Source organism: Armigeres subalbatus, chromosome 3, assembly GCF_024139115.2.
Source record: "Armigeres subalbatus isolate Guangzhou_Male chromosome 3, GZ_Asu_2, whole genome shotgun sequence".
NCBI lineage: Eukaryota > Metazoa > Arthropoda > Insecta > Diptera > Culicidae > Armigeres > Armigeres subalbatus.
The window spans coordinates 380788559-380811948 of record NC_085141.1 but is presented as its reverse complement, the minus strand read 5'-3'; the positions used below and the strand labels follow the sequence as shown (position 1 = coordinate 380811948).

General features: G+C 43.2%; 1 protein-coding gene across 1 annotated transcript; it reads right to left on the bottom strand.

The window, feature by feature from the left end:
* Positions 1-15387: 15387 nt before the first annotated feature.
* Positions 15388-18672, bottom strand: LOC134223767 (ATPase family gene 2 protein homolog B). The gene is made up of 3 exons (XM_062702952.1): positions 17984-18672; positions 16453-17914; positions 15388-15558 (listed from the first exon to the last, which is right to left on the bottom strand). Exons 1-3 carry the CDS (start codon positions 18637-18639, stop codon positions 15409-15411), a joined length of 2268 nt encoding a protein of 755 aa, XP_062558936.1. The 5' UTR covers positions 18640-18672; the 3' UTR covers positions 15388-15408.
* Positions 18673-23390: the final 4718 nt, after the last annotated feature.

Sequence of the window (23390 nt, the reverse complement as noted above, 5' to 3'; positions counted from 1 at the left end):
TCGTCCAGGTTCGTTCAGGGTCCTGATATTCCAGGTATCGAGTTTCCAATCTTAGTCCTTATTTCGTTGCCGGGTCGGTTGCCGAAAATAACGTTCTCTTTTTCTTCTATCTCCATTTTTCGTGGTATTTGAGAGGCTTCAGTAAGCTACCTTAACGGGGTCGCGTTACCTACATCGCGATGATGGGGCTGCCACCTTAGGTATAGCTGACGCGATACAGCATTTCGTTAATCAGCCGCTGGGTACCAGGCAGACGCTGTTTGAGTCGCACCTCCTGGTGAACAGACGCTCGAGGCGTACCTTCTCACTCTAGCTGATGTCAGAAGGACAACAGTGCCCAGGCTGCGCTACCAGCTAAGTACACAACCCTTAGCTGGCGGTCTTTTGTCATCGGACGACCCGTGGAAGCGTGAGATAGGAACTTGTGGGGACCAGAGCTCTGTTGGGCGCTCCTTCTTTGATGTCAACCCACCATTTTGCAGCCCTTTTTTAAGTTAGTTAGAGAGGGATATAAGCCAACGTACTCGTGGTGACTCGAGATTAGTTTTACAATATGGGATGGACGTGAGGGCAATATGGCAGGTTTTCGTGAGGGCCGATCAACGATGGATCAAATGTTTATCCTGAGACAAATCCTTGATAAAGGATTCAGGATTCAGGGTCAGGAAATTTGAGCTGCTCAGCCGGAAATTTGGCGTCAGGGACAATGTCAATGTGGCGTGTCGTCGTGCTCGAGGAATGGTTCGACTGGGAGCATCTACCGGATGGCCAGAGCTACGGAGTTCTACGGAGCAGAAAAGCAGAGACTAAACAAAAAAGAAACTTTGAAGATAGAAAAGAAGTAAAGTATTAAATTTCGATGTCAGCAGAACAAACGAAACTACCAATTGCCTCGAATTTCCCTGAAGGGTAGTTTATCTCGGCCCGCAAGGGTCGTTCTCTGGAGGCGTCATTTTCCGAGCAGAATCAAACTACTTGTACGATGTCATTATAACCAGTTTCGCATAAGTTGCCATCGACAATGTTTATTCCGTATAGATGTGCATTTAGTGAATAGAGATTGGACATAAAGCCTCGACATGACGCGAATGAAGCATCGACTTAAGTTCTTACCTCGCGCAGAAATTTAGAAATTATGATAAAAAGTCCAAGTTCTGCATGTCCAATTCGTTTGCCTGCTTTGAAGAGTACTCTGACGAACTAATGAGAAAAACTCGTTGTTCGAGAATTGTCTATCACAAACCTCACCTTCCTGTGACGGATTTACTGGTTGGACGACGCAGCTTCACAAGCGTATCGGGGGGGGAATTCGGTCAATAAACAATCACACGCGGAAAAACACGAGTTAACGAGTATTAGAAAGGAAATTTATTAAAGAAAAAGAATACAGAGTTTTTGTATCGCGTCCGACCGTTAGAACGTTTCGTTTGATTATAAGTTTCTCTACACAGGTTGAATAAGTGCTAGCGCGTTTATGGAGAGAGCACGGGGGGTACACCGATGCGAAGGTATGTGCATTGTAGTCCCACACTCCTCCTCAATGGACAGTATCTTAGTTCACAATTGCAGACCAAGCATGTCAACAAACAGTGCATGCTTGATCGGGCCCAGCGGCTTCGTGAAGACGTCTGCTATCATACTTTCCGTTGGACAGTACTCTAACTCCACGATCTTCTTGGTACACAACTCTTGAACAAACTTCTGCCTAGTGTCAATGTGCTTCGATCTGCGGCTCATTCTTTCGCACTTGACAAACGATAAACATCCCTGGTTGTCTTCACGAATTATAGTCGGCAAGTCTTGCGTTTCACCAAAATCCTTTAGCAGGGCTCGGAGCCAAATCACCTCCTGGCACGCTTCGCTCAACGCCATGTACTCCGCCTCCATGGACGATAGGGTTATGCTTGATTGTTTACGGCTCGCCCAAGAAATTACTGATCCGCCAAAAAAGAATACTAATCCAGTCGTTGATTGCCGATTTTCAGGATCACCGGCCCAGTCCGCATCTGAATAGCCGATCAACCGCTGTCCTGGATCACCGCCAATGACCAGAAAGTATCCGCTAGTCTGCTTCAGGTAGCGTAATACGCGTTTGGCAGCAGACCAATCCCGCTGAGTTGGCCCACTGAACTTCCTTCCAAGTATCGTAGCTGCGTTTGCGATGTCTGGTCTAGCAATCACAGCGATATACAATAGGCCTCCTACCAGGCTTCGGTAGTGAGTGGCATCCACGTAAACTTCACTACATTCTTCTGATCGCAGGTAGCCTGGATCCATTGGCGACCTCATTCCTTTCGCTTCTTGCATCCCGTGTTTCTCGATGAGCTTTGCAATGTAATGATGTAGGCGAATCCTGAACACGCCCTGAGTACGCTGTACTTCGAGACCCAAAAAATGACGAACTGGTCCTAACGAAGTTAGTTCGAACTCCAGCTTCAAACTGTTGAAAATCTCCACTACAGCTTTTTCTGATAACGACGCCAGCAGAAGATCATCTACGTAGACGAGCAATAGCACCTCACATTTCCCCTTTCGCACGTACAAACACTGATCCGTCATTGACGGCTTGAATCCTAGTTTCAAAAGGACATCGTTCAGACGCCGATTCCAGCACCTCGCTGATTGCCGCAGACCATAGATACTCCGTCTCAATCTACACACTAACTGCTTTCGACCTTCCTCTTCGAATCCGGGCGGCTGCCTCATAAAGATTTCTTCATCGAGGGATCCGTGCAAATACGCGGTTTTAACATCGAAGTGGTGAACATGGTAGTTCCTATTCGCGGCAACGGCAAGGAACGTACGAAGTGTTGCTTGACTCGTGACTGGCGCGTAGACGTCGTTGAAATCCACTCCTTCTTTCTGAGAGTAGCCCTGAGCTACTATTCTGGCTTTATACTTTACTGGTTCACCTTTTTCGTCACTTTTTAGTTTGAAGACCCATTTAGACCCAACGAGTTTTCTTCCCTTCGGTAAACGAACCAACTCCCACGTTCCGTTGCGTTCATGAGCACTCATCTCCTCCTCCATTGCAGATCGCCATTGAACGTCGCGTATAGCTTCTTGATAGTTACTGGGTTCTTCAAATGCACAAGACGCTCTTTCTTCCGCCGTATCTAGAACATAATCTCCCAAGTGACGTGGTGGCACACCACGAGTTGAACGAGTAGATCGTCTTCTAACTTCTTGTTCCGTCACCTCCTCCGGTTCATCTGCTTCATAGAACTCATCGCTTCCCGAAACATCCAATGGATCATGGTCCACTAATTGCTCCTCCTGCTTCGGCGCTTCAATTTCTTGCTCCTCCTTATTTGGTTCTCTTGCTGCCTTTGATTCGCGGTCGACGCCCACTGGAAACTGTACACAGGAAGATCCGTTACCTAGTTCCAGAAAACGGGCATCTCTGCTAACAATTATGGAATCAGTTTCGCGATCCAGGAACCGATATCCTTTGTTTTCCATAGAATAGCCGACGAACACCATTTTTCTCGCTTTGCTGTCCATCTTAGAACGCTTCACTTCTGGGATGTGCACATAGGCCGCACTGCCAAACACACGCAAGTGTTGGAGCTCGGGTTTCCGCCCCCACCACATCTCGTAGGGCGTCGTCTCTATTGACCTTGAAGGCAAGCGGTTTTGCAGGTAGGTCGCTGTGAGCACAGCTTCGCCCCAATAGCGCTTCTCTAATCCGGCGTCGATAAGCATGCATGTGGCCATCTCGGTTATCGACCTATTCTTGCGTTCGGCCACCCCATTCTGTTGGGGTGAATATGGGGTGGTGAATTGCGGCTTAATCCCTTCGTCTCGATAAAATTTACGCAACTCCTTGTTCTCAAACTCACCCCCTCCGTCTGAACGAATTATGCGCGGCTTGCGTCCGAATGCAGTTTCTACCCAGCGCACGTAATCTTTTATGTTGCCGGCTGCCTCTGACTTATGCTTCAGTACAGTGGCGTAGCCAGAAAATTGGTCTGGGGGGGGTTTTCTGAACATTTTTTTTTTCGAAAAAAAAATTTCTTCTAAAATTTTTGTCTCTGGGGGGGGTTTTATGCCCAAAACCACCCCCGTGGCTACGCCACTGCTTCAGTAAAAAGTCACGGTAAAGCGACTGAAGTCGTCAATTATGTGCGTCAAATAGCGGTTGCCACTAGGGGTTTCATATTTAATAGGACCGCAAAGATCCGTGTGCAGTATATCTAAAATCTGCCTTGACTTCCAATCAATAACTTCCGGGAACAGACCTTGCGCTAATTTCTCTTCCAAGCATGTCTCACTAATAATCATTCAACCACAGTCGCTTACCTTGAATCCGGTTGCCAAACCTTCGGTTAGAATCCGCTGCACTGCAGCCCAGTCGCGATGTCCGGGCCTTCTATGCCATTGATGCTGGCAATTTTCTCGGTGCTGATTTTCTATCGCTTTCGTGGCAGCACCAGCTAGACGTAGGCTGTACAGACCCTCGCTACGTGAACCGGTAACTACAGTATCACCTTTCGAATCGATCACCTTGCATCCATCCTTGCCGAAAGAAACACTCATGTTCTTCTCCGCTAGTTTCACGACCGATATCAAACTAGTCGCGAGACCCGGAATGAACTTGACATCATGTATTTCGATTTGCATTGCATTGTCACAATTATCGTACCCGAATAACACTCCGCGACCTTCGCCGAGGATTTGGGTCTGCTGTCCATCGGCCATCGTTATCCAACCGCCCGCGAATTTGTTCAATTCCGTGAAAACGTTTCATCACTCGACATATGGGCGCTCGCCCCACTGTCAACAATCCACGCATGTGTGTTCCGCCGATCGTAAACGCGACGTGCCTCACACCGGCGGCAGGCTTCACTTTCACATCATTTTGTGCCGTTTTCGCATTACCACTTTCATGCCTCTTGCTCCGCGAACTACTGTCTTCACTCTTCAGCGATTCTTTGTATTTTCGGCAATTACGGCGGAGGTGGCCCACCTTCTTGCAAAATGGCATGTACGCGTTTCGTTTTTCACTACCGAATGCATAGCTTTTTCCGACTTATAACCACTCGCGTCGCGTTCTAGTCGTCGACCATATTCGTCGGTCAATTTGGCCTTCACCACTTCCAATGTTACATCATCGTCTGGACGGCTATCCAGAGCTGACACCAGGCTGTCAAACGACGGAGGAAGGCTGCGCAGGAGCATACATACTTTTGTATCTTTATCAAGTTCCATTCCTGCGGCCTCCAGCCTATCGAACAAATCATCCACTTCGAGTAGATGTTGTTCCAAATTTCCCCTTTCTGCCAAATTTATCGCGCACAACTTTTTGAGGAGTGACACACGAACCGACCGCGACGTTTTCTCATGATAATTGCGTAGGGCAATATACGCATCCCTAGCATGCACACTTTTCTTCACCAGTGGTAGCTGGCTGTCATCGACCAGCAAGACAATTGTTGCCTTCGCTTTGCGATCATCATTCAACCACTCGTCGTCAAGATCATCTTCGTCCGGCATAGGATCTGACACTACACTCCACAAGTTTTCACGAGACAGCAGCATCTCAAGCCTTATTTTCCATGTCTGCCAGTTCAAACCAGACAGTTTCGGAAACGTGAACTTTGCGTCGGACATATTGGCAGAGCACTTTTTCTTCGCCACAACACTGTTGCTGTCTTTTTCTTCGAGCTTCGATGCACGTTACGTTTCGAAACACTAGCAACTTTCTCGTTTCTTCGAACCATGCAAGTTCGGAACTCTTCCTCTCCTCTTCTCACTAATGGAGGTAACACTACTCGCACTCTTCAAGCAATTTTCTCGTTCTTGCTCTTCGCCCACACTCAGGGCGGAACACCACCGATCGATCACGAAATCGATTCTTCCAGATGGTTTCACACGCGGAACGACCGACAATTCTCCGATCCGGGAACTGGGAACATAACCTGACGGATTTACTGGTTGGACGACGCAGCTTCACAAGCGTATCGGGGGGGGAATTCGGTCAATAAACAATCACACGCGGAAAAACACGAGTTAACGAGTATTAGAAAGGAAATTTATTAAAGAAAAAGAATACAGAGTTTTTGTATCGCGTCCGACCGTTAGAACGTTTCGTTTTGTTATAAGTTTCTCTACACAGGTTGAATAAGTGCTAGCGCGTTTATGGAGAGAGCACGGGGGGTGCACCGATGCGAAGGTATGTGCATTGTAGTCCCACATCCTGTACGCCCACCTTTGCTAACGAGTCCGCCTTCTCATTAGGCTTTCAGCGATCGTGTACGTACACGCACGTTTCACTCACACTTTTACTCGGTTTGTTTGCAACCACGAGCAGCTGTCACGGCAAAATCAAATGGGATTGTTTGCAACCACGAACCTGCGTTCGTGTTGGTGAGAAATATCGGCGAGACCCTAATTGCCGCACACAGAAAAAATAAAGAACCTAAAAAAAAGTTTAAAGAACTCAACTTTAAGTACGAAATTTTTAACTCAATATTAGGTAGTTTTCTCACTCTCTCTTTCGAATATTATAAACAAAGTGTGCTGTTTCGTGGAAGAAACCAAAATTGAGTTGTTTTTATCATAGTCCCGGGTGAGTAAAAATAACATAAATTTGAGTTGGTGGAACTTTATAGTGGGTGAAAATTTAACACAGGAGTAAAGGTAAAGTATACTCACCGGATTTTTTCGCATTTTAATTATTTTTGGCTTCTTCTGGCGGGTTTGAGTGAGAGGAACCGTTAAGTGAGTTGTTCCGCGGTTCCATGTAGATTGAGTTGCGGGATGGGACCGAACCAAAGGTAACCTTGAATAATCTTCACAGCAAATAATTTTGAAAATTAACGGCGTGTAAAATTGCACCTTATCCCATCAAACGAATTAACATTCGATATAATATTAAATTTGATTGAATTTTACAAGCAAGCACCGTTTACATTTATTTCGATTTAAAAGAATAGTGAAATCGATTAAATGTTACGTATATTTGCATGCTCCAAATATGTGCATGAAAATACATTTAAAATTACATCATATTTGTATCTGTGTTTCGACCAAAACACACATCTGCTGTCTTATGTTTGTAAGAGAGTAAAATTCGTGCTAAACAGGTTTCATCGACCGAAGTGCCTCGATAGAACTAAGACTATCCGAATTAGTTCAAATTTGATTAGGTGGCAATCAGCTGCTTTCCCTGGTCGGCCGGTCGAGTCGCACGATGCGAAAGTCGGGGATGTTGACATTCACCTCCGGGTTAAGGTACGTTTCAGTGATGAACGCCACGTCTATTTGCTTCTCCTCGAGGAGATCCTTCAACTCGATGGTTTTTCTCTTGCAAGTGATCCAGTTGACCAAGCCCACCCCAGCAGCCATTTTCAATGATAAACATGCCGATAGTGAAGACCTGGTCGAAACGGGTGTTACATCCGCGCAGCCGAATGGCGAGCTGTGCGAAGATCGGCATCAGTTGCAACGGGGTGTAGAGCGGAGCAGATTCTTACAGGTGGGACATTTTCATTCTCCGGCTCTCAAGGAAATTTAAGTAACGTTAGTTTTTTCTTGCATTGATCTCAAGAAACAAAAATAGACAAATATTTCCTGTGCTTGGTGAGCGTCCATTGAGAACCTAACTCGAAGAAGCTTGACAGCTCTTTGTTGTTAAAAATTCTCGAGTAAGTCCGAGCTACTTCAAGTAAGTTCAAGTTGAGTGTTTAGTGCTGTCCAATGAGCAGTTCGAAGTAGCTCGAAGTTATTCCCATCCCTATCATGTCCGTTTGTTGACAAAAAAGAACGAGCAGGACGGGAACAACTTCGAGCTACTTCGAGCTGCTCATATGACACCATTATTATTATTTATTTGTTTATTCAGACTAAGGCCGAAGTGGCCAGTGAAGTACATAAAGTGTCTTCTCCATTCGGCTCAGTAGCTCCATGGCTACACGTCGCCAACCACACAGTCTATCCAGAAACATTTTCACCGGGTTACTCTCCGACATACTACGTGCTACGTGCCCGGCCCACCGCAGTCGTCCGATTTTTGCGGTGTAAACGATGGATGTTCTCCCAGCAGCTCATGCAACTCGTGGTTCATTCTCCTTCTCCACGTACCGTCCGAGGGGCAACAGGGACTATGTTCAAGGGCTTCACGACCCCTCCCCAAGTGACTGCAAGTAAGGGGGTCTGCCTAGGACGTGGTGGGGTTTAGCAGTGGGCTCTGCTAAATTTCTCCCAAAAAATTAAAAGTGTCCGTGAGCAGACTCTTTCAAAGCGACTGAGTGCCGCTTACAAAGCACAAACCCAGGGAGTGCCATCGGCACATCAGGGTGTAGGGTGAGTAAGATCCTGCAATATTGTGAAGCGCGGGCTGGTAGTCTGGACATTCTATTCGGGTGGCACCGACCTGAAACGACGAATGGGCTAATGGTCAGGCTGTCTTCCGTCCCATAAAACCGTGGCGGGCCTTGTAGCACGCGGTACAATCCTGTCACACAGTTGTCAAACTGCGTGGGGTAGGCTCAGATGCTCTTTCCTGACTAGCGCTGATCTGGCTCTGAACACGAGAGTGTCAACCCTCGCATGGCCTCCCTGCATGCCGCAAGGTATGCATAGATAACCATGGGATCAATAAGGCGACTACACCAGCAGGATTCGACAGCAGCCGCAAGGGGGACCCAACAGCAATGATTCTCTCAACTTTTTTTTTTAGTTGGAGGAGCGGTGTCTGGCGGTAAGGAGGACCCTTTCGCTAGACTAAGTGGCCTTAATCGGTCACCGGTCATAAGCGGCTCAGATGAGTTTTTTATTCTTTATTTAAGTGTTTTTTTTAATTTTAAAACGGTCAGATGAGGTGCCGGTCGACGTAAAAATGGACGGCTCCGCTCTGACCAAGGTCATAAACTCGGTGATGACCAACCACGAGGATAGCGGAGGCCAGACAATGGAGGTGATTACTGACGTTTCAGATGTAATCATGTCCTTTCTGGGTACCCGCGTAAACTATAGTAAGGATCTGAAACAGGCCGTATTGACCCTCTGCGCTTTAGTCGTGGAGGCGAAGTCGGAGTAGAAGACTTTGCTAGAGAAAAGTAAGAAGGTGGAGCACAAGATCCATATTCTTACTGTGCAGAAGGAGTCGACGGTGAGCCAGGAGGTGAAGGCCAGGAAGGAGGCCGAATCGGAGTTTCGTCTCCTTACTGAGGAGAAGCGGCTGGCGGAGAGCCAGGTTGCGGAACTCCAAAAGCGGATGGCCATCAGCGGTGCAACTCCGAAGCTAAGTAAGGTCACGCAGGTGGCGGACCTGAATGTAGCTAAAAGGGTTACAGTGCCGCCTAAGAGGAGAAATGCGGAAACTCGCCCGGAAAGGATTGAGCGGACAGTTGGCCCTAAGGATCAACGGAAAACAGTGCCTCCACCAAAGAGGGTAACTGAGGATCGCCGGGAGGAGGACCTGCCGTGGACGGAGGTCGTGAATCTCAAAAAGGCGAAGCGGAGTTGTCAACAAACCGCAAGGAGTGCGGCAAATGGAACGGAGTAGGCCTCTGCTAAGAAGGGTAAAGGCCGTGCGAAAAAAGATGCGCCTTTAAATGGCAGTGGCAAGCGAAAAGATAGAGGTGAGGCTATGATCGTCAAGACAAACGATAAAAGCTACGCCAACGTCTTGAAGACTATGAGATGCAACAAAAATCTCTCTAGTCTAGGAGAAGATGTTAACTGCATCCGTCGAACGCGGAAAGGTGAGATGATTCTTGTCTTGAAGCCGTATGCTGCTCAGAGGGGTTCTGAGTATAGAAAGTTGACAGAGGAGGACCTGGGAAGTTGGGTTCAAGTTAGAGCTCAATGCCTAGTTTCGAACATCCAGTGCAAGGGCCTGGATGAGATAGCCGAGGTCGAAGACCTGGTAGATGCACTGAGAGATCAGTGCAATGTCGAGATCCAGGAATCTGCGATTCGGTTACGCAAAGGCCATTATTGATTTAAGTTATTAGTGGAACAGTGGATTATCGAAGCAACAAACTCTTTTCACTCTGAAAAACGCGAAGCCGGAAAATGCAGAACGGCTCAGTTTTTCTGTTAGTGAGATTTTGGTAAAACGAATGAAACTATTCTATGGCGGAGAACTTGTTAAGGGATGCACATCGGCTATTGTCGGCATCGTGTGCCCTAAGGAAAAAGTCTCCTTCAATACACACTCAGTTTTTATTTTTGCAGCTCGACAAAATCCGCACAGCTGTGTGCCCAGCAAAATGAAAATTGATATCCCTCCAAAAAATAGATTTGTTAACTGGGGTTTCAGAAAATTATTTGCTCATTTTCAGCAATTTTGACAGATATCTCAGCGAAAAACATCTCGGTAAAAGTTGAAAAAATTGCTGAGATCCCGGTAAAAAGAATTAAGTGTGCTTGACGGCAAAGAACACTGGCGTTGTGAAACTTCTGGGCGAGTTACTTAGCTTTTCTTATATATAACATATCAATGACTGGAACATAAAGCTGCAAGGCATGGATCGGAACTTTTATTATCCAACTTTAAAGCTTTTGAAACGAAATTGGCGCGAAACATGTTGGCACAGTTTGTTGCTGAAAGCTGCTACATTTCCCTGATCTTGTTGATTTTATAGAACACAGTTACGAATTATCCATTTTGTCAACACCGTTTCATTATGTGAATTATAAAATGTATCCGAAATGTTTCAAATGGAGATTATCGACCTCCGTTCCAACGACGAGCTCAAATCTAAATTTCAGAAATTTTCTCATCTCAGCACATTTCAAGGATAAAAGCAATAAAAATTTCCTAATCCTGTTTGCAAATTTTGGGTTACCGATTCGAAAACAATATGCGTTGATTATTCGAAAGGCAACAATTTCATGTTTCTCTTGGAATTTTCAATCAAAAAAACGATTAGGTAAAGCAATAGTGTTTAGTTTTTTTTTCTGAAGATTTTTTGCAATTCTGGAAAAATGAGAAAAAACTCAATGTTTGAAACTTTTTAAAATACCTATGCACTCAACCCTCTTTTTACGTCACTTATTGGGGGGACGTAAACGGAATGTGACGTAAAAAGAATTTTTGCTAAAATTTCTAGTATTTCACTTAATTTATTAATCGTGAGGATACTTTCAAATACATTCACTTGCGTCTTACATGAGGTATTGTAAGATCTCTCCAAATCCAGGAGATGTTATAAGATCTCCAAATTGTCATGGAGTTTGAATCAAATGGTCTACCGAATCAACCAAAGCCATCATGATGTCCCAAGCCGTGGTATCAACTCAATTATGTCATCCGAGGATTTGTCTTTCACTTGCGTCTCAAAACAAGACATATGAGGTGTTGTAAGATTTCCAAATTGTCCTGGCGTTAGAATCAAATGGTCTACCGAATCAACCAAGGCTTCCATGATGTTCCCAGTCTCGGTGTCAACCCAGTTTTGTCCTCCGATTTTTTGTCTTTCACTTCCATTTTCAATTCTTGCATGTATGAAGTTGTAAGACCTCCAAATTGTCCTGGAGTTTGAATCTAATGGTCTACCGAATCTACTGAGGCTTGCATGATGTCCTCAGCCGCGGAATCATCCCAATCATGCCCAATCAAGATCTCCAAATTGTCCTGGAGTTTAAATCAAATGGTCTATTGAATCAAAAAAAGTGTTCATGATGTCCTAAGCTGTGCTTTCAACTCAATTATGTTCTCTGAGTATTTGTCTTTCACTTGCGTCTTAAAAGGGGTTGTAAGATCTCCAAATTGTCCTGGAGTTTGAATCAAATAGTCTAATGAATCAACCAAGGCCTCCATGGTGCTCCCAGCTGCGGTATCAACATAATTATGTCCTCCGATTATTTGTCTTTCACTTACGTCTCAAATCAAGGCATATGAGATGTTTGGAGATCTCCAAATTGTTCTGGAGTTAGAATCAAATGGTCTACCGAATCTACTGAGGCTTGCACGATGTCCTCAGCTGCGGTATCATCTCAATCATGCCCTCCGAGTATTTGTCTTTCACTTGCGTCTCAAGTCCATGTATATGAGATGTTTTAAGATCTGCAAATTGTCCTGGAGTTTGAATCAAATTGTCTACAGAATCAACCAAGGCTTCCACGATGTCCTCAGCCTCGGTGTCAACCCAATTTTGTCTTCTGAGTATTGGTATTTCAATAACATCTCAAATACAGGCATATTAGATATTGTAAGATCTCCAAATTGTCCTGGAGTTTAAATCAAATGATGAAATGAATCAACCAAGGCTTCCATGGTGCCCCCAGCCACGGAATCATTCCAATCATGCTCTCCGAGTATTTTTCTTTCACTTGCGTCTCAAGTCCATGTATATGAGATGTTTTAAGATCTACTAATTGTTTTGGAGTTTGAATCAAATGGTCTAAAAAATCAACCAAGGCTTCCACGATGACCCAGCTTCGGTGTCAACCCAATTTTGTCTTCTGAGTATTGGTCTTTTACTAACGTCTCAAATACAGGCATATTCGATATTGTAAGATCTCCAAATTGTCCTGGAGTTTAAATCAAATGGTCTATCGAATCAACCAAAGCCTTCATGATGTCCTAAGCCGTGGTATCAACTCAATTATGTTCTCTGAGTATTTGTCTTTTACTTGCGTCTCAAAACAAGACATATGAGGTGTTGTAAGATCTCCAAATTGTCCTGGAGTTTGAATCAAATGGTGTAATGAATCAACCAAGGCTTCCATGGTGCCCCCAGCCGCGGTATCAACCCAATTATGTTCTCCGATTATTTGTCTTTCACTTACGTCTCAAATCCAGGCATATGATATGTTTTAAGATCTCCAAATTTTTCTAGAGTTTGAATCAAATGGTCTAAAAAATCAAACTTCCACGATGTCCCCAGCCTCGGCGTCAACCAAATTTTGTCTTCTGAGTATTGGTCTTTTACTAACTTCTCAAATACAGGCATATTCGTTATTGTTAGATCTCCATATTGTCCTGGAGTTTAAATCAAATGGTCTGAAACAACTCAAATGGTGGTAACAACTCAAATATGTTCTCCAAATTTTTTTTTTCTTGCGTCTCGAAACAAGACATATGAGGTGTTGTAAGATCTCCAAATTGTCCTGGAGTTAGAATAAAATGGTCTACCAAATCAACCAAGGCTTCCTTGATTTCTTCACTTGCGGTATCAACTCAATTATATTCCCCGAGTGTTTGTCTTTCACTCGTCTCAAATCAAGGCATATGAGGTGTTGTAAGATTTCAAAGTTGTTCTGGAATTTGGATAGTTTGCGAATTGCGTGTCAAATTCTGACATGTAACATTTTGTAAGATCTCCCAATTGTTCTAGAGATTGAATCAAATGGTCTACCGAATGAATCAAGGCTTCCATTATGTCCCCAGTCACGAAGTCTAGACTTCAGATATTGCTTCGATGACCTTGAATAAAATAATTGTTGAATGCGTATCTAATATGGATCTATGGGTCAAAATGGGATGAACCAGTTAAAAATAATAATCCTGAAGACCTAAAGACCTGTACTCCATGTCTTTCTTGAATTACCTGGAATGGAATAATTGTTGAATGCGTATCTAATTCAGTCCTATGGATCAAAACGGGTATGACAAGTTTTTTTTAAAGAGGTAACAGCCTTTTGGTTACGCGTGTTGACCGTAAAGCTTATATTTCAGGGATGGATGATCTGCAATGGAACAATAGTTGAAGCCGTATTCACTTTGGTTCGATGGATCAAAAAGGGCGTGGTCCATATGAATTGACCGAATTTAGTCACAATCAAATTGCTACAACCATCTCTACAAACATTTTAGTTTTAAACTGATTTTACCGAAGTCATGTAGAGCAAATAAAGGTTTTCATGACCGTTATAGAACTAAAAATGTTCCTTGGGATGTTTGTCTGACTAGTGCTGCTCGGGTTGTTACCGCGACTGAGGACATCATGAAGGCCTTGGTTGATTCGGCAGACCATTTGATTCAAGCTCCAGGACAATTTGGAGATCTTAAAACAACTCATAATTCATATGCCTGGGATTGAAACGCAAGTGAAAGACAAATACCCTGGAAACATATTTTGGCTGATACCACGGCATGGGACATCATGGAAGCTTTAGTTGATCCGGTAGACCATTTGATTCAAACTCCTGGACAATTTGGAGATCTTACAACATCTCATATGTCTGGATTTGAGACGCAAGTGAAAGAAAAATACTTGGAGGACATAATTGGGTTGATACCGCGGCTGGGGATCTGGCTTGGTTGATCCAGTAGACCTTTTGATTCAAATTCCAGGACGCTTTGGAGATCTTAGAACAACTCATATGCCTACATTTGAGACGCGAGTATACGACAAATACTCAACTCATATGCCTACATTTGAGACGCGAGTGAACGACAAATACTCGGAGAACATAATTGGGTTGTTGCAGCGGCTGGGGACATCATGGAAGCCTTGGTTGATTCGGCAGATCATTTGATTCAAACTCCAGGATGATTTGGAGATCTTAGAACAACTCATATGCCTACATTTGAGACGCGAGTGAACGACAAATACTCGGAGGACATAATTGGGTTGATACCGCGGCTGGGGACATCATGAAAGCCTTGGTTAATTCGGCAGACCATTTGATTCAAACTCCAGGGCAATTTGGAGATCTTAGAACAACTCATATGCCTACATTTAAGACGCAAGTGAAAGACAAATACTCTGAGGACATATTTGGGATGAATCCGCCGCTGATGAGTCTAGGGAATTCTTGGACCTAGACCTGGAACGGAACAATTGTTGAAGGCAAATGATGAATATACAAAGCATCTACTTTGTTCTTTGGGTTTCTAAGAGTGCCTTCTTATAGGCTTACTTTTAGATGTAAATATTGCTTCAAATTCTCTTCCATTCACGTGCCGTAGAAAGGGGGCCATAAAACGAAGTTACGTATAAAAAACTGCCGTAAAAAGAGGGTTGAGTGTATAAAAAATGCTGAATATTTTTTGGCCCGCCAGCAGATGTTAATCCTGAAAATTGACCCGTGGCTTGAAAAGGTTGGGCAGGCCTGCTCTAGTTGGTCACTACTGAGATTGATCACGATCGGTCATTGCAATCAAATGTTAGAAGAAAAAAAATTTCGAATCATACAAGGTCCAACATGCATAAAAAGGCATCCACACCGCTAGGTGGATTTATCTCGGTTTTATCTACCAAGAAACATCAGTGTTTCACTTCAAAGAAATTGCACATGTTCGGCGAAGGAAGAAACACCTCAGAAAAAATCATTCCGAACCCAATGTTTCATCGTCACAAGATCAGATAAAACGTCCCCGTGTAGTACAGCTTGTTCCAACCGAGAGATAAAAGCTGAATCTGTTCGTGTACCCGCTCTTAGGAAGTTATGCATCGCGTCATCAATTACCAAATGAGAAAACACCGATTGCGTCATCGATTCGCAATTTCATATAATTCTGTGTCTCGTTTCATATTCTTCGTACCACTGGATCTGCTTACTAGTTAGAGAGGGTCGATTTTCTTTTAGAACGTGCTGGAAATGGTCCATGGCGACTTCTTGAACGTTTATATCCTGTGCGGCAGCATGTAGGGCGGCCTAAAAAATAAAATTGTTTTATTTTAGTTGGTATTGGTATAAACGTCTCTAGATTTTGGTTGATTTAGTAAATTTTACATAGGGTAATTTGGGAAAAGAAGAAGTCCAATACATATCTTAATAGTAGCATATAATTTAAATAAAACTGAATCATACACCTAGCGGTGTCGATGACTTATCGCGCAAAAAAAAATGAGTATTTTTTAGCGTGTTTTTGGCATACAAAATAGTATTTTGGCCATAATTTCTGATCCCATAGCCAATTTTCAATAGCAAACAATGGGACTGGATTCCCCGTCGAATGGAACCTGTTGCGAGTAATTCGGACAATGCTACGTTTCAAAAAGTGTGTCTACAAAATTTGTACTCATACACACACACATACAGACATCACCTCACTCACTTTTTGGGCACTTAACTTAATCCGATTTGCTTGCAAGAAATTGCGTTCGACAGCAACTTTAGCAATGCGTATAAACAAATGTGAAAAATAAGCTCTATCCCTCTGTATGTTTTAGACTGTGTTATTTTGTTATTTTAGACTTTTCTTATATGCCTTTCAACTTCTTTGAACGAGCGAACCGCTAGGTAGATTAATTAGGGTTTTAAAATCCCAAATTTTTTTCTCATTTGCGATTATGTTTTCCGATACCATATGTTGAATTCGCCTGATAGCCTGTTTAGAATACGAGCTTCATTACTTGAAATCATATTAAAAGAAAATAAGATTTGTGTACTTTGACATCATGATAATTTCTATGAGGTGATTTTAGTCACATTAAGTAATCGTTGAAACCATTCCCCAGAAAATATACCAAATGATCTTAAATAACCCAATATAATGCCAAATGCGGGCCCTCACTTATTAAACTAATGCCTAAATAGATAACTAACCTGCGAACAAAGATTCTGCAAATCCGCCCCGGAATACCGTTCCGTCTGTTTGGCCAGTTCGCTCAAGTTTACATCCTTTGCCAGCGGCACTCGCTCGGACACCTTTCTCAAAATCTCGAACCGCGCCGCCTCGTTTGGAGCTGGAACGTGAATCAACTTAGTTAACCGTCCCGGTCGTAACAGGGCATCATCAATCATGTCCGGTCGATTGGTGGCCGCAATGACCAGGATATTCTTCGAATCGTCACTGCTACCCACTGCAGATTGCACACTCGTACCGATGCCATCCATCTCTGTTAGCAACGTCGACAGAACTCGGATGTGGACGTCGTTTGTACGCACCCCCTGCATACCTCGATTCCCAACGAGTGAATCGATTTCATCCAGGAAAATGACGGCTGGAGCACTCAAGCGAGCCTGGTTGAAGAGTCTGACGATTAGCTTCTCGGAATCGCCCACATAGGGAGAGTAAACCTCCGCAGCTGAAACGGAGACGAATGTCATTCGCGACTCCGCAGCAAGACATTTGGCGATTGAGGTTTTCGCACAGCCTGGTGGTCCGTATAGCAGAATCCCTTTCAGAGGATTCATTCCGAACCGCCGGAAAGATTCTGGATGCCGTAGTGGCCCTAAAACCGACACACGGAGGATTTTCTTAAGATCGTCCATACCTCCGATGGAGTCTAAAGTTTGCGTCAAACCACTTATGAGACCAATCGAGCTCCGTAACGATGTTGGTCTAATTTTTTTCAAGCATTCCTCTATCGTCGCAAAGATATTCCGAGTCGGGTCTCTGCTTATTGTTCTTTGAATAGTATATACTAGAAGCTCCAAATCAGCTCCAACATAACCTGGAGTTTTCCGGATTATATCGTCTAGTACGGATTCTTCCAACGTAAAGTTATTTCTTCCCAGTATCGCTTGCACAATTTCTCCCCTTTGCGTTTCCGAAGGCATTCGAACATATATCTCCGTACCTAGTCTACCAGGCCGACGAATTTTCCCATCAATACTTTCAATGTTCGAGCTAGTTGCAATCACAATAATGCCACTTCCAATGCCACGGTGCCGATCCAATAGAGTTGTGAATTGAGACGAGATTCTCGAAATATTGGAAACATCATCCCCTTTTCTATTCTCCAACTTAGGACAAAGCATGTCTACGTCCTTCACCAAAAGTATAGTCGGACTTGCTCTGTTGAACAGTTTTCTGAATTTCTTCAAACGTTCGAAAATATTTCGTAGCTCCAACTCTGTTTCTCCCGGATGAGACTTTATAAAATCTAGTCCGCGAATTTCGAAAACTGGATAATTACCATGTCCAGCCAATTCAGCTATCAATGAATACTTTCCTGATCCAGGTGGACCTGCCAACAGCACATTTTCCGTTGCCCGTTCTAAAGCTTTCAACAATTCTTTCTTAGTTTCAGTTAATCCACCTAGCACTCTTGTGGTTGTCGCTCTGTGAATAGAATAAATAATAGGAAAATAATTAGAAGTAAAAAATATTTTAAAGTAATTCTTCTCCTACCTACTGAATATAATTGTTCCTATATCAATTATTGTGTCATTTTCGATATACCCAATTTTGTGTGATCCAATAGTAGTGACCACACGGATTTTAACGATTCCACAATTCAAACTTTCTTTAGGTTTTATCACACATCTTTCAGTCACAACAAGAGGTCGTAAAAGATCTTCCACCAGCGATAAAAGAATTTCTTTATTCACCAACAGCTCCAGATCCAACTTCGAACAATCGATGCTTAAATCAACCTCAACCTTTTCGAAGTAACACGTCCCGCCTTCAAGCACTTCCAATTCCTCAACCTGCGGAATAGCTCCGTCAGTAGAATTTCCATCGATTTCATCCTCGTTGAATAACACACTTTCGTCCACAAAACAAACGGATTCGGCTCTTAAATTGCTTCCAGGAGGCGAGAATAATCGACACAGAAACTGCCTGCCGCCGGATAAGCGAACTATAACCGGAACACCGGCCGGTAAATTCAGCTCGCCACTGTCGGGCGCCTTCGTAAACAAATTGGGTGATATTTCACATACCTGCGCCGCGGGAAATAAGTGCCTGCTGTCGCAAGTTATTTTGTGATTGATAGCGATTCTCTGGTGCATTTTTGATATACATAAATACAAACTTAATGAAAAATTGGTGGAAACTTGAAACATGTAAAAAGTGTAAACAATGTGCTCAGCCGTCAATTTGACAACACAAACAAAAAAAAAACAATGTGCTCACTGGTGCGATCAGATGTTTTTGACAGTTCTTAGATCAGAGTCGCATCACGTTTCGAAAAAATTTGAATTTTTTTTTTATCGAATGAAATATTTCAGCGCCCGTTTCACGCCTGTTTGATACAACAGGGCTGTTAAAAAATTACGTCCAAGTCTGCAAGAGAAAGACCGCCGATCGAAAAAAAGATTAGCACGACAAGACATATAATCAATACCATCAAAAATCAATACCAAATTTTCAAAACTACTTATCTGCTTTCGTAAACAAAGATTCAGATTTGCTGAATCTGATAGCACTCCCACTCCCATGCACGCAAACCAGCGCCTTCATCACAGATGAAGGCTTCGACCACCGACGAACCGACGTGTCACTGGCGCTCTCTGATTGTCTCACACTTTTTAACGGCCATTCGCTTTTGCGGGCGATCGCTCCTGTCAAATGAGCTAAGACACAACTCCGCTGCAATGTTAATACACGTAGGTTGGTGGCTGAGCTACGAAAACTTCGCCAACCATTATGGGGGTGGCGGTAGAGTAACTCGAGCGCAATCAACAGAACAACATGAAAGCTATTGATTGCAGTATTCAAATTAATTCATGAAAAAAATGTTACTTAGGTCCTTTTGAAAAGTTAAGCGAGAGTTCAATGATTTTTCATCATGGCGTCATGGGCAGCAAATTTGAATTATTTTCCATTAGGTGACACGTCGGTTTTGTCGATGCTTCGACTACCTGTTGATGGTGTTGGTTTGCGTGGGAGTGCTATCAGATTTGACAAATCGACGTTTGAATCTTTGTTTACAGAAGCAGATAAGTCGTTTTGTTGGTGTTGAAATAACTAAATATAGAACTAAGGGCAACTGTCCTATTTTGGACCCCTAGAGGAAGTGCATCCAGCTGACCAATGGTATGCTGATAATAATCTTGCAGTAAATGCAACAACACAAACATGTTTAGCTCTACCATGGAATAACGCAGTAGATTTGACATTGAAATACTATGAAGCCGTTGAAGAGCATGAATCGCTAAACATTCAAACGTTTGGATGAATTGAGGATGGGTGTCGGCGAGATACAAAACATGCGCACGTACCGTAATTTATGGCCGCCAACTTAACCCATTTAATGTAGGCACCCGGGTGCAACAGCATTAGCCGTTTCGTTGCTACATCGTCGTCGCATCGTTAGTGATGAAGAAACAACACAATAGCACAGATAGTAGAAGAATTTGAATACGCACACAGATAGAACAGGATAGGTTAAAGAGGAGAGGAAAGAAATGGATAAAATCCAAACATGCTTTATTAAATAAACTTATCATTGCCATTCCATGTGAATAAATCCTTGTTGTTCAACCACAAATAATGTAATGAATGTTATTTAGATGATCCTATCCGTTAAATACATGTTGTAAGTGTTTCCACGATGCTTCGAAATCGTTTTAGTTTGATTTATTTGTCCTCCGCAGGCGCGGAGTTTGAGTTTATGTTGCGCGACCATCGCGACTCTGGTGGAGGATAGCGTAAACTCCCGATGATGATGAAATGACGTCTTGTTGCGTCGGCATAAGTATGCATGACCTCTTACCGTGAATTTTGAGGTTTATTGATGTTGCGAGAGTTATGCTGATGCGTCAATAGGGGTTTCTACTTGTTCCATTTTGGGAAAGTAGTCACACTGGATCGATCTCATTCTTCTTTGAAGATTGTACTTGGACTCGCCTTGATTGAGTCTCATCCGGGCAAACAAACTTGGTGTGCGGTCTCCTTTATTGGAGTGGCACTTAAGCCGCACATTTACAGGGATCGTCCAGTGCCAGCTACAAAATGGCGCCCAACTAAAGTTTTTTTTTGCATGTAGTACGCGTTATGTATGGAGTGAAGCGGGCTTGGTAGTCATATGGCTACTGCTTCTGCCTCATACGCATCAGGAGGTCGTGGGTTCAATCCCAGGTCCGTTCCATTCTCCTACTTTGTATCTTTCTCTATATTTCTCATGTTCTAGCAATCGCTAGAACTGGAAATGGACTTCCATACCGTTTCCATTACTATTCCTATCCAGCTTTCCACGCTCGGTAATGGCGGCTTATCGGTGTGTAAAAATCAATTGGTCACTGTACTGTTTGACAATAGCTGGAGGAAAGCCCACTGGCGTTCCTGGGTGAGGGGAAGGGAAAAAAGGCCTTTTCGGCAGTGAGTTTTCCTCCAGCTAGTGTCAAACAGTACAGCGACCGATTGATTTTTGCACACCAATAAGCCGCCATTAACGAGCGTGGAAAGCTGGATACCTTCAACTTGAGTAATCTAACAGTAATCTGCTAGAATTGGAAATGAACTATAGAGCTCGTTTCCTACATCCAATTAGAAATTCCATCAGTTACCTTCTCCTATCTGTCACATTGGCAGCTCGTTAACCAAGACGGACCTCTGCCTCTCCAACCTAACCCAGAAATTCCAACAAATTCCGCATGAACTCGTGGCAAGTGCAGAGGTATATTCGGCTTGCAGTGGGCGAGTGATTGCATCATCACTTCATCCCCCTTCCCTACATTGACTTGCATTCTGATGTGGCAGGCGCCATTATGACCAACAAATGAGATCACCAGTAATTGTACATTGAAGATGTGTGCTAGTCCCAAGCAAACATCTGTTGGTTCCCTGAGCAAGAACAGCTGATCTGGTCATAATGGAGTAGCAACGACGAGCGTCAATCAAGCTCAAGCTAAAGCTAGTAAGCCCTCCCCCCCTTGACTGGTCATGACTAAAGGTGACAAAAGAAAAATTTGAAATTTGTTCCGTCCTAATGTTTGACTTATGAAAAATAAGTAGTTTTTTTTCTAGATAAAATTGTCTCTGGATCATTTTGAATCCAATTTCGAGTAAGCGTCTTTTTGACTGACGACGACTGACAACTGAAGAAGTCCGCAAGTGGTGGACGAAATGCGTGTCTGTGTTGATACCAAAAACGAATTAGTGGAAGTAAAAGGAAGACAACAGTTATTTAAACCGTGTTTTAATTAATAACTGAGAAAATGCTAATCGAATGAAATCGACAGGCCAAGTAGGAATTGTTGGCCGAAGAAGGGAACCCCCTCACGAAGAACAATACTAGAGTTCCCTCTCACTCCACGGCAGGCTACTGACTGATAATTCTGCCAGCAGCTGCAGCTCTCTTTATTTCAACAACAGGTATATACAATCATCAAACTTACTTAATCTATACCAAAGAGGAAGCACAACTAACCGGCGCCTGCTTCTTATCCATCTGCGATCTCCTGCGAAGCGTCGCACATTACCTGATATTACAACAGGAATGAGGAAGAGAGGAGAGACGATACATCTTTGGCTACACGTGTAGATCCCAATACCTTATTCCAGAGATTTGTTGTATAACGCAGAACATATTGGAATCACATTTTATTCTAAAGACCTCCAAGTGCACATACCACTAGTCGATACACCTTTGGTTACGCGTGTAGGCCTTATTGCTACAAAGATTTCTTGAATAACGCAAATATATGTAGTGATCATATTCTATGCTTAGCATCACAAAGAGTTTGTATCACTTTTAAATCTAGCTGATAGACTTTTGCTTACGTGAGTGGACCCTTGTCAATATTTTCTAGGCGGAGCAGAAAAAAAGAACGATTCGTAACAGCTACAGTTACACTTCTTACCAACTACGCGAATGTGTCTTCACTTTATTGAAGACACTACTAGAATATAGATGTATTGCTTTTCGTGCAAGGCTTCTACATGCCAAACATGCAACGATATAAACATAAATAGGTATAAGAATATCAAACATTGCATTGCATTGCAACACGTTCATTGAACATTGTAACAAAGCGCATTCTTAGTAGACAATCGTTGTTATTTTGATCAGAATTTCTTAGCAGAAAACAGACATCACAGCGTTTTTTTTTCAGTTAAATATGGCCCGGTGTGCGCGAAATGCAACAGTTTCAAATACGTATTTCAGCCAAGATATCAGCAGTTTGTTTGTGAATGTAGATTCGCATAATAAAACAGTGTTGAGTCAAAGTGGACATAGAATGAAAGGGGTTTTGCAGGGGTACAGTCTAAATATGTAAGGCGCATCACCAACAATGCATCTAACGGTTGCTTCATCGAAGCGAAGCTCAACTTACAATAAGAGAATTTAAACTTACAAAAGGGGTATACACTTAACGGCGTATAGGTTGCTGCGTACCCAGCAAGGAGAATGAGCCTAACATGACCCGAACTTTAGGGTAACCTGTTACCTCATGAGCCTAAGAAAATGATTCACGTTAGGGTAAACCTCGACTAAAATTACGCTATATTGCAACATCGTGTTAGGCGTTTGTTTATTTCAAACGTCTGCGTTAGGGTAACATTAGTGTAACCTTACCCTAACGTGTGCGTCGCTAGAAATCTCGTTTATGTAGTAGTGAGCGAATGATTTGTACTCACCAATACTAGCACACTTCCCTCTCAAATGACAGTTACTTGTAAACAATTCAATGCAATAAGTTCTCCGTGGAAAATTATTCAACAAATTAAATCCAATTTCAGCAAGTTTATTTGCTAAAAATATGTAATACAATAGTGCTTCGAAGATAAAAAGTGTATTGCCAAGCGAGCGAGATGGTGGTCGGTCCCGTCGTGATCTAGTTTTTGCCAGAGGAGGTTCCGCCGCGTTGCA

Bases quoted from the DNA above. Each gene is read 5' to 3' on its own strand.
- LOC134223767 (XM_062702952.1), bottom strand. From the start codon at position 18,639: ATGTTTCAAGTTTCCACCAATTTTTCATTAAGTTTGTATTTATGTATA. The intron at 17,915-17,983 runs GTAGGAGAAGAA...TTCTATTCACAG, and splicing joins GGAACAATTATATTCAGTAG to AGCGACAACCACAAGAGTGC. The intron at 15,559-16,452 runs GTTAGTTATCTA...TTTATTTTTTAG, and splicing joins TGCAGAATCTTTGTTCGCAG to GCCGCCCTACATGCTGCCGC.